The sequence below is a fragment of the Physella acuta genome, unplaced genomic scaffold (genome assembly GCF_028476545.2).
Source record: "Physella acuta isolate Inbredline_101_S28 unplaced genomic scaffold, ASM2847654v3 ptg001487l, whole genome shotgun sequence".
NCBI lineage: Eukaryota > Metazoa > Mollusca > Gastropoda > Physidae > Physella > Physella acuta.
Window position 1 is genome coordinate 294,574 of NW_026733002.1, and position 19,270 is coordinate 313,843.

The following is a 19,270-nucleotide window of genomic DNA, read 5'->3' on the forward strand; positions in this document are numbered from 1 at the left end:
AGACAAGACAGAAGACAAAACAAGACAGAAGACAAAACAAGACAGAAGACAAGACAGTAGACAAGACAGAAGACAAGACAGAAGACAAGACAGAAGACAAGACAGTAGACAAGACAAAAGACAAGACAGAAGACAAGACAGAAGACAAGACAGAAGACAAGACAGAAGACAAGACAGAAGACAAGACAGAAGACATAACAAGACAGAAGACATGACAGTAGACAAGACAGAAGACAAGACAAGACAGAAGACAAGACAAGACAGAAGACAAGACAGAAGACAAGACAGAAGACAAGACAGAAGACAAGACAAGACAAGTCAGAAGACAAGACAGAAGACAAGACAGAAGACAAGACAGAAGACAAGACAGAAGACAAGACAGAAGACAAGATAGAAGACAGAAGACAAGACAGAAGACAAGACAGAAGACAAGACAGAAGACAAGACAAGACAAGACAGAAGACAAGACAAAAGACAAGACAGGACAAGACAGAAGACAAGACACAAGACAAGACAGGACAAGACAGACGACAAGACAGAAGACAAGACACAAGACAAGACAGGACAAGACATAAGACAAGACAGAAGACAAGACAGTAGACAAGACACAAGACAAGACAGGACAAGACAGAAGACAAGACACAAGACAAGACAGGACAAGACAGAAGACAAGACAGAAGACTCACCCTGCAGGCAATGGCTCATTGGACACAGTTGCTGGAGCAGCTGGGGGCGTTGTGGTGGGGGGTGCTGTGGGGCTGGGTTCTGGGTTGCCTGTTGTTGTCACTGGACCTGCAACAGACACACTGACAGTTACCTGTCACATTCAGTTACCTGTCACAGTCACAGGTACATGCCACATTCAATGCTACCAGACAGACACATTTACAATAAACATGCAGTGATGGACATGACAGGCATAGATTGACATGATAGGCAGAGATGGACATGACAGACAGAGATGGACATGACAGGTAGTGATGGACATGACAGACAGAGATGGACATGACATGGACATGACAGGTAGTGATGGACATGACAGACAGAGATGGACATGACATGGACATGACAGGTAGTGATGGACATGACATGGGCATGACAGGCAGTGATGGACATGACATGCAGTGATGGACATGACAGGTAGTGATGGACATGACATGGACATGACATGCAGTGATGGACATGACATGGACATGACAGGCAGTGATGGACATGACAGGCAGTGATGGACATGACATGCAGTGGACATGACATGGACATGACAGGCAGTGATGGACATGACATGCAGTGATGGACATGACAGAGATGGACATGACATGGACATGACAGGCAGTGATGGACATGACAGACAGAGATGGACATGACAGGCAGTGATGGACATGACAGGCAGTGATGGACATGACATGGACATGACAGGTAGTGATGGACATGACAGACAGAGATGGACATGACATGCAGTGATGGACATGACAAAAAGTAAAAAATTTCTCACCCCCTGAGGTAGGAGTAGCAGCTGGGCTTGCGCTACTTGGTGGAGGGGGTACAGGGGGTGGGGTGCGCCCGTGTGAGTTTGGTGCACCAGGTGGGCGTGGAGCTGGTCGTCTGGTACCCTCTGACCTCCCTGTGGGGGTCCTGGAGGGGGCTGAGGCCGCTGCTGCTGAACCATTGGGGATACTCAGCGATCTTGGACCTGTCAACATCAGACAAACTTTAGTCAGTCAGGCGACCTTACAAACTTTAGTCAGTCAGGAGACCTTACAAACTTTAGTCAGTCAGCAGACCTTACAAACTTTAGTCAGTCAGGAGACCTTACAAACTTTAGTCAGTCAGGAGACCTTACAAACTTTAGTCAGCCAGCAGACCTTACAAACTTTAGTCAGTCAGCAGACCTTACAAACTTTAGTCAGTCAGGAGACCTTACAAACTTTAGTCAGTCAGGAGCCTGGTATAGAGTGAATCTATTACAACAGTCTGGTACAGAATGTATTTATCAATATACTTCTCAAATTCAAAGTTTTTACAATTTATACATTTTTGTTTGTTTGTTCTGATTGATCAGAGCATCTGCACTATGTGCAGCAGAATCTAAACACGTATTCATGTAGAAAAATGTTTCATTTTAAAAAATTTGTTAAACTCAAAAAAAAAATATTTAAGATTTTAATTAAATTAATGATATATTCATAAATCTTTTGTTAGCTCTAGCTGCAATGAAGTCTGTGTGTTATTTTTATTAGGTTCCAACACTATTATCAATTTTCAATAGGATACGCTTTACAATTAGATCTAGAAGCCAAACAACATTAATCAGTTAAAAACAAAAACGTATAAAAATACAATAATTGAATTTTCATATTAGTCTTGGTTTCTTAGTTTTTCATAATTATCCAAAGGATAATGGGTAGTCTAGTATTCTACTAAAAGTCACCATTGTTTACAAGTTATTATAATTTTTTGTTGTTACTTTGTTGTGAGATCAGAACATCTGAACTATGTGTAGAACTTCAAAATGCGTAATTGTGTCGAGAAAAGAATTCTTTTTTTCATAACATGTCTATATACACACATTACAATGATAAATTTGTGCACTATCTGTATGTAAAAACAAACATATAATTATGTAAAAGAAGATTTTTGAGTACCTTGCCTCAACTCTAATTTGGTTTAGTCACATTAGTTGCAGATTGAAAAGTTTTAAGCATTAAAATGCATTATAATCTTTTAGCTATAGCTTTAATGATACATTTATTATTAATTTCTATTAGATTCTAACAATATTATTAATTTTCAGTAGGATGTACTTGACATCTCTTTGAATTTGAGGATATAATTGTGGTTAAATAGCTGCTGCCAAGTGGGCAGGTGGGCGACAACACACTGACCATTTCTTTGTTCTTTAGGGAACAGTCTCATGTTGACGTCCATACCATCCAAGGTGAAGGTCAGCTCTCCAACCTTGTTTTTTCCTTCAGCTTTCAGGTCAACAGTCTTGGTGAAATCTTTCACTAACCAATTAAAGAGGAAAAAAAAATAATTTGGAAACACTCCATGGGTCAATTACATGTGAGAAAAATGTAGGCTTACATCATTAGGTAGAGAAATAAAGGACTTAAATAATAACCAGTGGAGAAATATTTGTCTTAATTAACAGGTGTAGACAAATGGAGTAATAGTTGGCTTAATTAACAGGTGAACAACATTAGATGAAACTGACATTAAATTGACCAACATTAGATGAAACTGACATTAAATTGACCAACATTAGATGAAACTGACATTAAATTGACCAACATTAGATGAAACTGACATTAAATTGACCAACATTAGATGAAACTGACATTAAATTGACCAACATTAGATGAAACTGACATTAAATTGACCAACATTAGATGAAACTGACATTAAATTGACCAACATTAGATGAAACTGACATTAAATTGACCAACATTAGATGAAACTGACATTAAATTGACCAACATTAGATGAAACTGACATTAAATTGACCAACATTAGATGAAACTGACATTAAATTGACCAACATTAGATGAAACTGACATTAAATTGACCAACATTAGATGAAACTGACATTAAATTGACCAATCTATATACTACTAAAAGTCAAGTTTGTTTACATGTTTGAATATTTATTTTTTTGTTTTTTTGTTTGTTTGTTTGTTTGCCTGATCAAGTATCCTGATATGTTCTCCTCTATCTGGAGAGCTGTAAAATAGTATGTAGGTAGAGAATAATTTTTTAATGCAGACAGACTGTTAATCACAAATTTATTTAAAGACGTTAATTAATTTATTGATTTATTCATTGTTAAATTAACCGTAGTTTTTAAAAAATGTTAATACTTTGAATAAACTTTGTGGGGATAGTGACGTCCCTTGATAGTGACGTCAGAGTTTTTGTTGACTCTTTAGTACAATAAAATGGCGGCGTCTATCGAAGAAAATTGTGTTCCCATTCCAAAGTTTAACGCGTTCTAAATCTAATTTTCTGTCGGTCATAACTTTAACAATACGTCCGTTTGCTGTATTTATTACGTTCCAACACTTATATCAATTTTCAACTGTCTTTTTTCATTTAGTTTTACAATAAATTTCTCTAGATCTAAAGATCAGCTGTCGAAGGAAATTTATGAATCTAGCCTAGATCTAGATCACTAAACTCAATGTAAATTCTAAATCTAGACTTAATGTAAATTCTACATCTAGAATCTATTTCAGGCCTTAATACATCTAGAATCTATTTCAGGCCTAAATTATTTTATATAAATCTTTGTTTGGCTAATTTAAGATAAAATTTAATTTGAAAGTTACTACTTCTAGACTAGACGCTCGAAATCAAGTTGCATCAAAGTATAGTATAAAAATTCATTTGTGACGTCACGAGTAAATAGCTAAGTTTGTAGCGTAGTTCGCTCTCATGCGAGTGGTACAGGTTCTAGACCAATATGTCAATGATATTTTTTTTTTCAATTTTTTTTTTTAGATGTTAATGATAAAGTTGCCTATCTGAACTTGGCAGGATACAGGGCAGGTGAAGTAGAGTTCATCTGTTTCTTTGTCCTAACCATATGAAAGGATAGTGTGGTCAGAGACATGCTCGGCTGGAATCGTTTTTTAAACGATAAAAACATGTTGTCTGAGACTTGGCGGGACACTGGGCAGGTGAAGTAGAGTTGAGTAGGTCACATGTGACGTCAGTATATGAAGGGATAGTCCGAAATCGGTGTTTTCGGTGTTTTTAAAAGATAAGAAACATATTTTTGAATGTGGGCTCTGTTTTTGTGACGATAAGTGACACTGCAGTAGCGTAGCGAGGAGGTGGGGGGGGGGGGGGGGGGGGGGGGTGGGGGCGGGGGGGGGGGGGGGGGGGGGGGGGGGAGGCGGGGGGGGGGGGGGGGAAGGGGAGGCGGGGGGGGGGAGGGGAGGGGCGGGGGGACGTATGTTGGGGCGCCAAAATGGTTTGGAAAAATAAATTGAAAGGTTGAGGGGGGTTCAAATCGAAAGTTTGAGTGGGGGGGGGGGGGGGGAGGGGATGCACATCAAAAGTTTGAGGGGGGGGGGGTTGAAAATCGAAATCTTGGGGGGGGGGGGGTTAAAATCGAAAAGTTTGTCCCCGGGCGCCGGGAAGGCTCGCTATGCCTCTGAGTGACAGACGTGATGTTTTTTGATGGATGACCCCCGAAACCCACAGTTATCCAAGGGATGACGGGTATTCTAGTATTAGATGAAACTGACATTAAATTGACCAACATTAGATGAAACTGACATTAAATTGACCAACATTAGATGAAACTGACATTTTCCATTTTCCTTCTCCAGGAGAGTGTGTAGATCAACAAGAGCCCGGCCCAGGACTGTGTCTGTTCTTATACTGTTGGAGCTCAGAACCTTCAACTCAATTTTGGAATATGGGGTCACCAATCTGTAGTAACAGTAGAGTATATAAGGAAACATCACCTGCATGGACACACATCCTCATGGACACACACCATCCTCATGGACACACACCATCCTCATGGACACACACCATCCTCATGGACACACACCATCCTCATTGAAATCCCACATTCAACCATGAACCCTTACACGGTGAACCATGAACCCTTACACAGTGAACCATAAACCCTTACACAGTGAACCATGAACCCTTACACAGTGAATCATGGACCCTTACACAGTGAACCATGAACCCTTACACAGTGAACCATGAACCCTTACACAGTGAACCATGAACTCTTACACAGTGAACCATGAACCCTTACACATTCAACCATGAACCCTTACACATTCAACCATGAACCCTTACACAGTGAACCATGAACCCTTACACAGTGAACCATGAACCCTTACACAGTGAACCATGAACCCTTACATATTCAACCATGAACCCTTACACATTCAACCATGAACCCTTACACAGTGACCCATGAACCCTTACACAGTGACCCATGAACCCTTACACAGTGAACCATGAACCCTTACACATTCAACCATGAACCCTTACACATTCAACCATGAACCCTTACACAGTGAACCATGAACCCTTACACAGTGAACCATGAACCCTTACACAGTGAACCATGAACCCTTACACAGTGAACCATGAACCCTTACACAGTGAACCATGAACCCTTACACAGTGAACCATGAACCCTTACACATTCAACCATGAACCCTTACACATTCAACCATGAACCCTTACACAGTGAACCATGAACCCTTACACAGTGAACCATGAACCCTTACACAGTGAACCATGAACCCTTACACAGTGAACCATGAACCCTTACACATTCAACCATGAACCCTTACACAGTGAACCATGAACCCTTACACATTCAACCATGAACCCTTACACGGTGAACCATGAACCCTTACACAGTGAACCATGAACCCTTACACAGTGAACCATGAACCCTTACACATTCAACCATGAACCCTTACACAGTGAACCATGAACCCTTACACATTCAACCATGAACCCTTACACAGTGAACCATGAACCCTTACACAGTGAACCATGTACCCTTACACATTCAACCATGAACCCTTACACAGTGAACCATGAACCCTTACGCAGTGAACCATGAACCCTTACACAGTGAACCATGAACCCTTACACAGTGAACCATGAACCCTTACACAGTGAACCATGAACCCTTACACAGTGAACCATGAACCCTTACACAGTGAACTGGTCATCCCACTTGGGTGTGGTGGTCTTGCGGCACACATCAGTTTTCCTGGCAGATCCTCCATCAATGCTGAGCTCAAGGTATGGGTCAGGTTTGGATGAGAACAATCCTCCAGCCGTGTTCAGCTTGGCAGACGACACTAAAACACAATCAAGAATTCATTAATTAACAATCTTCAGCTATGTTGACACTAAAACACAATCAAGAATTCATTAATTAAAAATCTTCAGCTAAGTTGACACTAAAACACAATCAAGAATTCATTAATTAAAAATCTTCAGCTAAGTTGACACTAAAACACAATCAAGAATTCATTAATTAACAATCTTCAGCTAAGTTGACACTAAAACACAATCAAGAATTCATTAATTAAAAATCTTCAGCTAAGTTGACACTAAAACACAATCAACACTTCATATCTATTTGAGATTGGCTGTGGTGTCATTTTTATTTTCCCCCATACAAGCCGTACCAAACACGTACTAGGGTCATGGTGAGGTCACAAGAGCCACCAAGTAGGGTCAGTTGGGTCAGGTTAGTCACCTTTGTAATGATAGCAATATTCATTTGAGGTTGTGAAATAAAATAGCAGCAGAGAGAAATGGTAGATTTGGGTAGCTAAAAAAACTGGGTGAGTTAAAATACCAGTAGATATATTTGGTTACAGCTAGACTAACATGCAGGCCAGATTAACGGTAAAGAAATCAAGCTCGGGAGATGCATGTTTCACCTTAAGACAGGCAACAGTTTAGATTACTTTTTTCAATATCTTGGATAAATATTGAACTGAAAATAGCAGCGGAAAATCTGGATTAAAAATGTGCGGTCTGAAGAAAATTGGAAATCTGCAAAAATTGCAAATCTTGAGCTACATTTCATCTAAATCTATCTATCTGAGTCAAATTGCTTTTGAAACGGACTAGTATGGATTTCAGCTAAAATCTGAAAAGTCACATCCCTGATAGACTGACCTTTGATTGTAATTTGTGAGTACTGAGATGTTGGGGGTGAGGGCGCAGATGCTCCTGATGCTTCGCCCATGGCTCTCTGATCTGCTGCGTGCTAACAATACAACATCACTAGGACCTGTGGATCAGACAATAAAATGTCTGTTAGGGTAGTGATACTACAAGCATAAGTATGGCTTAATACAGCATGACAATTTGTTTAAAAATACAAATATATATATATATATAGAACTATAAAAAAAATATATATAGGGCCTATATAAATAAATAAATAAATAAATATATATATATATATATATATATATATATATATATATATATAATAAATAAATAAATATAAATAAATAAATAAATAATAAATAAATAAATAAATAAATAAATAAATCTTCTTCTTCTTCTTCGTTCTTAATTTTTTTAGTGTTGGGAGGGATCGAGCCTTATCTGCCAGAGGGTTTGAACTCGAGACTTTTTTTGAATTTATCAACCATGAGCTTTTGCCGACTCGACCATGCTTCCATCACAATTAAGGATTACGTGTCAACTGGTTATGCGCCATTGAGGCCATTGACTCCGATTTCAGCCTGCTTTTCTTTTTGGATTTGCTTCCATAGCCTTTGTCCAACCAAGAACAAACTACAAGGCAGCAGTTGTTTGATTTTGGAGTTGTCTCTCCCAGAAGAGTGGCTGTCCCCAGCTAACGAGCCTCATCTGCCCGAGGGTTCGAACTCGAGACTTTTTCGGTTTAGCAACCATGAGCTTTACCGACTCGACCACGCCGACCCTAATAAATAAATAAATAAATAAATATATATATATATATAGAGAGAGATAGATAGATAGATAGATAGATAGATAGATAGATAGATAGATAGATAGATAGATAGATAGATGCATTTGAGGTAAAAGTAATTTGTAATGGGTAGTGACTTATGTGCTGATTTAGCATCATATACCCTGCGCTGCTGGGTGTCTGGGAATCAATAAAATTTTCAATGAAATGCCTGTATGTAAATATTATCCTTGTTCCTAATTCTTCCCGGGTGCATTACTAATACTATGCTCATTATTTACATAAAGGACTGTTGCATATTTACATTGATAGCTATTTCGTTCACTCTTAAGATGTGAACATATTATATACAGGATTTTTACAAAGAATGAACTCCATTTCTAAAATAAAGAATATATTAAGTAGATTTTTAGATACCGCTTCTGAGTAAAATTAAATGAAATCATAATGCCATGCGTTAGCCTAATTAATTTTTTTTTAAATTAAAAAAGAAAATAATGTATCTGAAAATCTGGATTCTAGATTTTAGTAGATCTAGATTTAGTAAATAGACAACTTCTCCAGAATACGTGGAATCTAGAAACCTACTAATTAATAAGACTTAGGATATTAATCGTCTATAATTTACTATAATAAGCTCTATCTACATTATTAGATCTAAAATGCTCGCTGGTAGTAGATAGTGTCTAAACTGGAGAAAAAATTATTTTCATTTTTTCAACATGCTTGAATAAAGTATTAATCTACATATATAATTCTCTTCATAGGGCCATACAAGACACCATGCAGCTTAGCCGTTCCTACCCCGCTTTCTTGGTATATTGCTACCACCCTCACCCCCACCTGTCAGGTGAGCTATGGTTCACCCCAAATGTTTACAATAGTAGAGTCGGTTGGAATTAGTGACGATTTGAAACTAAGGGGAGATAATAAGTTCTGCTTGATATTTTTATTGACTTCTGTAAACGGCTGCTTTACTGGGCGGGGTGGGGTAGTGTCGAATTCACAAATTATGAATTGTTGATAAATAAAAAATAAAACAACTAAATAGCTGCGTATGCTACGTCGCAGGTCAGCTCGTTCCATTTATTTGAAAAGTATCAGTATCAGTTTTGAAAAAAAATCATTTTGTGAGTGCAAATTGACCCCATGCTGTTTTTTGGTTGCAATATTATGTCAAAGTATAGAGGAAACATCTTAATGTCACGTTAAGGGTTAATTCTAGCTCATCATTTGATATATAAATTGAAATAATTTCTTGTGTATTTAACTAAAATATTTCTTGGTGCCATGAAAACAGAGAGCATGTTGTTCTGCTTAATTAAATGTGCCGAAAACAAAATTTTCTACTAATTCTTGAATTGTGTCATTTTCCCCTTTATTACTCTGAAAAATAAAAATGAAATTTTTTTGCTTTAGCAAGATAATTAGCCTATACATGACTGAAATATATTAGACAAATATTTGCCTAATTTAGCTACATACTTTGGAGCAACTTTACCTAGATTCTATTTAACGCACTTCTATTGGTTATCTTAGAAACAATTGGTTCTTTAAAAGTGGCACTTTTTTTTTAAAAACATATAGCATAGGCTTAACGTTTTCAAATGACTACTCGGAAAAAGATTTTATGTAGAAAATACGAAACTCAATAGTTCTGCGCATAGTGACCTTAAATTAATAGCTGTGCTTTGGTTAGAGCTAGGGTTAGGCATATGGTTATGCGGTTTGTTTGTAAACACATGCATGTGCAGTACCATAAAAAAAATCGCTGCGAATGAAGGCGGTAGTTTCTCTCCATTGCTCATGAGTATCTTTTTCCAGCTAGAATCTGCCTAATGTTTTTAGAGCTAAGAAGATAAAGAGATTAAACTACACAGTCTAGACTCTAGACTATTCTACTACTAGATCTAGATAGAGGTCGTTCATAAATGATGTCACACTCATAGGGGGGAGGGGTTCCGTAATTTTGTGACGGTGTGTCATGATAGGGAGGGGGTTCAAATGGTGCGATGTCACTTTTGCATCATAAAAAAGCGATGTTAGAAAACGAATTTTAGACATTATTTCCCGTTTTAGAAAACTGTTTTGATAAATTACAATAGGAATTGATTAAAATACTCTATTTTGACAGAGTTCAGACAAGATTTTGGAAAAATATAGATATTTTAAGAAAAGTGCAACTGCAATTTTGAGGGGGGGGGGGGGGGTTGTAGGCTGAGGTGTGACATCATTTTAAGGGGTGGGGGTCTGGCTTATTGTGACAATGTGTGATGGAGGGGAGGGAAGATAAAAATCGTCAAAAAAGCCCCGTTTAGGCTAACTTTAATCCATTTATTGATGACCCCCTAGTAGCTCGAGTCTGACATGATATAGATCTAGTAACAGTTAGGCCTACTTCTTATTTTTTATTTTACTATAGGTAGTAGATTTAGCTAGAATCTCATTCTCATCTATCCTGGTCTAGATTTAAATTTAGGCCTAGATCTCATTCTAATTCACTAATGTGAATAATTCTAATTTCGGTAATCTATCGTTTTGGGTACGTAAAATCGCCCGCGGCTATTTATGTACGAAAACGTTACCTCGTTGTCAAGGCTTTAATAGAGGTATATTGTCATACTTTTGTGTCAAATATTATAGATAAATGAATAATAAACCTAAATCAATGGCTAAATATATCGATATAGGCCAGAAATTAACTTTAAACAGCAGTGTCTGAGAGCAAGATTTGCTATATAAATAGCAGCCATTTGTAAAATAGAGTGGCTTCCCCCTGAATCTGGCGCTAAAAGCTTATGAAAATAAAACTTAGACAAGATGGCTGCTATAGTAAATGAGCATGGTTGCATCTGTTGGAAACATCGCTAGTCTTCATTTATTACGGAAAAGTTTTAATTCAATTGTTTAAAAACAGGTACATAAATGAATCAAGGACACATTTTTGAATTTTTAAAAACATAAATCCTCCTCAAAATGTGAAATAATTATTAAAATTTAAGGAGTCACCTGTTTTTCACATTACAAATCGCGGGCGATTTTACGTACCCAAAACGATAGATTACCCTAATTTCTAACACTAGAATCACTAGAGTAGTCTAGCTAGACTAGATCTAGTCTGAGAGTACTGAGACTGTACTACTAGTCTAGGACTAGGACTAGGGCCTACTACTGCTACTAGATCTATGTGAGTCTAGATTATTCTAGACCTAGATTGAGATTCTATTTCTAGAGATCTAGATAATCTAGATCTAGTATTCTACATCTGAGACAGAGTTAAACTTTGTGACTTAGGGTTTAGTTTAGAAAGAGAAATGTCAAAATCGTGATGAATTCATCGAGTTGTAGAATCTAGAAAATAAATTACTAGACTTAGAGAGCTAGATCTCACCTTTGAAAACACTACAGCTGATCACGAGGTCCAATACAGAAATATCTAACAATAGACTTCTACTAAGAGTATATTAATTATGTCTGTAATAAGTCTGTAACCTGTATGTTGATACTTGTAATTTGTCAACAAACTAGTCAAAAATTCTACAGACGTCCACCATTTCTGATCATGTGACCTGAGTGACGTAACACAGTGGGTCACGACTGTGCGGTATAGGCCTACATATCAGTGAAGTAAAGATTTGCATTTAAAATGTTTATAAATAGATCGTAGCTAAATATTAAACGTACAAACGCATTGATTATGGTGGTGAAAATCAATCTAGATCTAGAACCACAAGGAACTTTACTGGATAAATAAATAAATGGGACCTTCTTTTAAACTTTTTTTGGCTGTATACAACTTACCGACAAAAGCCGTACAAATTCAGTAATGTATAACAATATATTTACTAGCCGTCGGTACCCGACATATAATTATGTGAATTATAGTGAATTATAGGCCTATTTATTTTTAATGTTTAACTTGTTTATATATATATATATATATATATATATATATATATATATATATATATATATATATATATATATATATATATATATACATGGAACTATTGTAAATTTTTAAAAATTAAAAAAACAAGTTAATAAAAAGTCTAGTGACAGTTTAAGCGCAATTTCCTTATGTTATCTGTAACAATTTTTAATTTTTTGTGACCGAACGAAAGGATATTTTTTTTGCGCTAAAACCTACACGATGCTCAGTTTAAATTTAAAATATCATCCTAGGCCTACACGATGCTCAGTTTAAAAATTCTTAATTAATTTTTTGTGACCGAACGAAAGGATATTTTTGAAAACTTTCTTCGGCAATATTGTTCTAAATTATGGCAGGAATCGATTGGTAAATGTTTCAAGTCGCTAAGTGGTCTGGTTGCCGAGATATGGGCCAAAAACTGCATTTTTTTTTGAGTTTTTTTTTTTTGGCTTTTCCTGGAAATCCAGGAAGGAATTCCGGGAATTTTTTTGGCCCACAATCATCCTCGGAACTTGCTTAACATATTTGCTTTTGGAACTAGTCCTCGATATTGCTTCGTTGAGGAGGAGATACGACTCAAAGCTGCGCACATCCATCCATCCATCCATCAAGAAATGACGAGTTAATAATCGCAATTCCTGTAAGGAAATTGCGCTAAAAAGTACTGAAAAAAATGCATGAATTGATAAAGTGCAATATGGTAGGTAAAACACGGATATTTTAAATACTGCCTTTTTTTAAATTTTATACACTGAACGTACTGTTTCCTAATTATTAATCTAATTTTCCGTTTGCGGACAAGTTGGGGTTTTTATAGTCATTCATTGAATCAGGCACGTCCGCTGGCGCCTGGACAGGGTGCGATTTGGCGCCATCGGGTAAACTGTGATCACTATGCGTTAATGTGTGCATTTAAGTTGTGTTTATGTTATGAGTGTTGTGTTTGTTTTTTTCGTTGTTTTTTTTTTGCCTTTGTGTTTGCATTGTGTTGATGTTTTCATTTGTGTTTTTATTAGCGTTGTTTTTTTCTTTTGTGTTTGTGTTGTGTTTGTGTTTAGTTTTGTTCTGTTTCCAAGTTGGTACATTTAAAAAAGATTTACCGTGGCGGAGCACGGGTATGCAGCTAGTATATATATATATATATATATATATATATATATATATATATATATATATATATATATATATATATATATATATATATATATATATATACTAGCTGTATGTCATTCCTTCGCTATGAAGTAAAATAAATTGAAAGTAGTACTCTGAAGAAATAAGAAAAAACACAATATAAGCCGACAAAACAATACAATTTATCACTCTAAATAAAACAAAAACAAAATATACACACAATACATCCAAAAACAATTAACCCAACACAATCTGTTTTGTAATCCTTGAAGAAAAAAACAATTGGACATAATGATTCCTAGAATATTAATTAAGACAAGTTAACTTCATTCGCCACTGTCTGGCCACTTTAGGTGAATTATCCTACCCAGCGTACACCTAGGTGTGACATTAATGTCGCTCTACACAATTGTGGTGTGGAGAAGGAGGGGGGGGGGGGGGGGGCAGGTGATAACCAACTCAGATAACCAACTCAGAGTGAACATAGCATCATTTTTTTTAAAAGACTGTTCTAAACATACATATAAAATGATACATATATACTGATTAAAAAATTTAAATAAGTAACAGTGGTATTATGACAGTAACATTTTTTACTGAGGGATCCGTGGTGGGGGGGGGGGGGGGGGGGTTAAGCATGGGTCTCTTCCCAAATATTAGTTAAGGTATCCAATACACACTAAAGTGACCCACGCTTTTCTTTATAGTAATTTAAATAGTAGTGTCTAATATTTAGGAAGAGACCCACGCTTTTCTTTTTAGTTATTTAAATAGTGCATTATTACCTAAAAGCTTGTTATTAAAACGTTTTTTTTTTATGAATTTTTTATATATTAGGATTATTTACTAGACGTCCCGGCCAGGCCCTGCACTGGCCTCTGTGAAAAACCTATCTGTAAAGGACCATGACTTGTGTGTATAGTAATCAGCATATACCTGGCATTGTCCGATCTGGGAAATATAGTACTTTTCGAATTAACCCTAACCCTAACCACAACCATCCAAAACCAAAACACAAAAAACGCTAACATAACACAAACGCTAACACAAATACAAATACAAACGAAAACATAAACACAAACTCAACCAAAAACACAAACACAAAGAAAACATAAACACAGACGCAAAAGAAAACAAACCCAAATCTAAAAGCAAACACAAAACCAACCACTAACGCAAACCTAAAAACAAAGAAAACACATACGCAAACAAAAAAGCAAAAAACAAACGCAAATACTAATAGAAACACGAACGCAAACCTAAACTAAAAAAATAGCTTTAAGTAATATAAATCATCGCAAACATAAACACAGACTTAAATGCAAACATAAACGCAAAGTGCTCACAGTCTAGCCCGGGGCGCCAAATCACACCATGCTGGGGCGCCGGCGGTAACCGCTTGATTCAACTTAGTAAACGACTATAGTACCCCAACTTACTCACAATCTTTTGCATTCACTTAAAAGAACGTAGGCGCCATAGCGAACACGGGAACGCCCATGGTACCGAATAGCATGCTGTCGGGGCGCCCGGATTCAATTCAGTTAAAGAAAATAATAAAAATTGTGTTTTACTTACGACACTTACGACATTGCACTTGATCAATCCACGCTAATTATGTAATATTTTTCCCCAACACCAAAACATGTAATAAAATGTATCCCCCCCCCCCCCCCGATGTAATGGTTTTTTAAAGGGAAGTAATGGTGTTGAGTACCGTTACAGTTAGGTTGATAAAATTTCATATAAAGGTATTATATCAAATTTATAGATATGTTTAAACTTTTTAGCGATTTCCGATAACCGGAAGTGGAACTTATTCTACTTTTTTTAAAAATCCTTTAACTTGACAGAGGCGTAGCTATCTTTTCCGGCGCACGGGGCGGACTATCAATTGTGCACCCTCTGCCTGTGGAAATGCCCCCCCCCCACACACACTGCTGGAAAGGTTTGTGGCGCTGCTATACCGCAACATTTGAAAGTGGGACATGGAACCACATATTTGCTTTGTTGGTTTCACACAGTAAATAATCACATGGAACCACATATTTGCTTTGTAAATAATCACATGGGGGGGGGGGGTACTTAGGGGTCGTTATAACATTGGGGGATGGAGGGGAGTATGTGGGGAATCTTGTAAGTCATCATATACTGGCAGCATGTTGAACGTCTGTGTCGCTGAGGCGAGAGATCAACCACACATCCACATGTACACACATCCACATGAACACACATCCACATGTACACACAGCCACATGTACAAACATCCACATGAACACATAGCCACATGTACACACAGCCACATGTACACACAGCCACCTGTACACATAGCCACATGAACACACATCCACATGTACATCTAGCCACATGAACATACATCCACATGAACACACATCCACATGTACACATAGCCACATGAACACATATCCACATGTACACACATCCACATGTACACACATCCACATGTACACAACATCCACATGTACACATAGCCACATGAACACACATCCACATGTACACACATCCACATGTACACACAGCCACATGTACACATAGCCACATGAACACACATCCACATGTACACACATCCACATGTACAAACATCCACATGTACACACATCCACATGTACACACATCCACATGTACAAACATCCACATGTACACACATCCACATGTACACACATCCACATGTACACATAGCCACATGAACACACATCCACATGAACACACATCCACATGTACACATAGCCACATGTACACATAGCCACATGTACACACAGCCACATGAACACACATCCACATGTACACATAGCCACATGTACACATAGCCACATGTACACATAGCCACATGTACACATAGCCACATGTACACACAGCCACATGTACACACATCCACATGTACACACATCCACATGTACACACATCCACATGTACACACATCCACATGAACACACATCCACATGTACACACAGCTACATGTACACACAGCCACATGTACAAACAGCCACATGTACACACATCCACACTTGTTACTTATCTGTAACTTGTTGATACGATTTTTGGTATTAGATCAACTATTTATAGCTGACCTACTTTTAAAATGTTGTTGCGCTGGTTAGAACCTGATTGACGTCAGCTGATATGGACCAACCCGTGTCATCTCGCGGGTTGTGTCTAGTAAACGTGTCATCTCGCGGGTTGTGTCTTATAGTGGTTGTCTAGTCAACCCGTGTCATATCGCAGGTTGTGTCAAGTCAACCCGTGTCATCTGGCGGGTTGTGTCTTAAAGTGGTTGTCAAGTCAACCCGTGTCATCTCGCGGGTTGTGTCAAGTCAACCCTTGTCATCTGGCGGGTTGTGTCTTAAAGTGGTTGTCAAGTCAACCCGTGTCATCTCGCGGGTTGTGTCTAGTCAACCTGTGTCATCTGGCGGGTTGTGTCTTAAAGTGGTTGTCAAGTCAACCCGTGTCATCTCGCGGGTTGTGTCTAGTCAACGTGTCATCGGGCGGGTTGTGTCTTAAAGTGGTTGTCTAGTCAACCCGTGTGATCTCGCGGGTTGTCCCGGCAAAAGTTGTAAGTTGGTATGTCCAGGTTAATAAGCTTTTCTTAATTAGACGACATAAGCATTGCATTATAATGTTGCCCCTTGATTAGACGACATAAGCATTGCATTATAATGTTGCCCCTTGATTAGACGACATAAGCATTGCATTATAATGTTGCCCCTTGATTAGACGACATAAGCATTGCATTATAATGTTGCCCCTTGATTAGACGACATAAGCATTACATTATAATGTTGCCCCTTGATTAGACGACATAAGCATTGCATTATAATGTTGCCCCTTGATTAGACGACATAAGCATTGCATTATAATGTTGCCCCTTGATTAGACGACATAAGCATTGCATTATAATGTTGCCCCTTGATTAGACGACATAAGCATTGCATTATAATGTTGCCCCTTGATTAGACGACATAAGCATTGCATTATAATGTTGCCCCTTGATTAGACGACATAAGCATTGCATTATAATGTTGCCCCTTGATTAGACGACATAAGCATTGCATTATAATGTTGCCCCTTGATTAGACGACATAAGCATTGCATTATAATGTTGCCCCTTGATTAGACGACATAAGCATTGCATTATAATGTTGCCCCTTGATTAGACGACATAAGCATTGCATTATAATCTTGCCCCTTGATTAGACGACATAAGCATTGCATTATAATGTTGCCCCTTGATTAGACGACATAAGCATTGCATTATAATGTTGCCCCTTGATTAGACGACATAAGCATTGCATTATAATGTTGCCCCTTGATTAGACGACATAAGCATTGCATTATAATGTTGCCCCTTGATTAGACGACAAAAACATTGCATTATAATCTTGCCCCTTGATTAGACGACATAAGCATTGCATTATAATGTTGCCCCTTGATTAGACGACATAAGCATTGCATTATAATGTTGCCCCTTGATTAGACGACATAAGCATTGCATTATAATGTTGCCCCTTGATTAGACGACATAAGCATTGCATTATAATGTTGCCCCTTGATTAGACGACATAAGCATTGCATTATAATGTTGCCCCTTGATTAGACGACATAAGCATTGCATTATAATGTTGCCCCTTGATTAGACGACATAAGCATTGCATTATAATCTTGCCCCTTGATTAGACGACATAAGCATTGCATTATAATGTTGCCCCTTGATTAGACGACATAAGCATTGCATTATAATGTTGCCCCTTGATTAGACGACATAAGCATTGCATTATAATGTTGCCCCTTGATTAGACGACATAAGCATTGCATTATAATGTTGCCCCTTGATTAGACGACATAAGCATTGCATTATAATCTTGCCCCTTGATTAGACGACATAATGTCTGCCCTAATATCTGCCTCTAATGTCTGCCCTAGTGTCCGCCCGAATGTCTGCCGTTGTGTCTGCCATTGTGTCTGCCCTTGTCTCTGCCCTTGTGTCTGCCTGAATGTCTGCCCTAATGTCTGCCCCTAATGTCTGCCCGAATGTCTGCCCGAATGTCTGCCCGAATGTCTGCCCTAATATCTGCCCTAATATCTGCCCCTAATATCTGTCCCTAATGTCTGCCCGAATGTCTGCCCGAATGTCTGCCCTAATATCTGCCCCTAATATCTGTCCCTAATGTCTGCCCGAATGTCTGCCCCTAATGTCTGCCCCTAATGTCTGCCTCTAATGTCTGCCCTAATGTCTGCCCTAATGTCTGCCCTAATGTCTGCACTAATGTCTGTCCTAATGTCTGCCCCTAATGTCTGCCCGAATGTCTGCCCTAATATCTGCAACTAATGTCTGCCATTGTGTCTGCCCTTGTCTCTGCCCTTGTCTCTGCCCTTGTGTCTGCCTGAATGTCTGCCCTAATGTCTGCCCCTAATGTCTGCCTTAATGTCTGCCCGAATGTCTGCCCGAATGTCTGCCCGAATGTCTGCCCTAATATCTGCCCCTAATATCTGCCCCTAATGTCTGCCCTAATATCTGCCCCTAATGTCTGCCCCTAATGTCTGCCCGAATGTCTGCCCTAATATCTGCAACTAATGTCTGCCGTTGTGTCTGCCCTTGTGTCTTATTGTAATTCCGTCCTTGTCATAAGATCGAATGATAAACTAGACACGTGTATTTTCCCATGTAAAAAATCAAAAAGATAAACTTTTTGAGTCATGGAAAAAATCTATACGTAATC

At 38.1% G+C, this 19,270-nt stretch overlaps 1 protein-coding gene across 1 annotated transcript in view; it reads right to left on the reverse strand.

Annotated features, from left to right (window-relative positions):
- The window catches only part of LOC131928341 (E3 ubiquitin-protein ligase Su(dx)), a 31,001-nt gene extending 18,941 nt beyond the window's left edge, over window positions 1-12,060 (reverse strand). Inside the window, exons 1-7 of the mRNA XM_059284343.1 lie at window positions 11,859-12,060; window positions 7,681-7,795; window positions 6,701-6,848; window positions 5,312-5,436; window positions 2,883-3,005; window positions 1,493-1,690; window positions 687-792 (exon numbers count right to left, since the gene is read on the reverse strand). Coding sequence (XP_059140326.1) covers window positions 687-792; window positions 1,493-1,690; window positions 2,883-3,005; window positions 5,312-5,436; window positions 6,701-6,848; window positions 7,681-7,750 — 770 coding nt within the window. The 5' untranslated portion in view covers window positions 7,751-7,795; window positions 11,859-12,060. The remainder of the gene's footprint in view (window positions 1-686; window positions 793-1,492; window positions 1,691-2,882; window positions 3,006-5,311; window positions 5,437-6,700; window positions 6,849-7,680; window positions 7,796-11,858) is intronic.
- Between the last annotated feature and the right edge of the window lie 7,210 nt (window positions 12,061-19,270).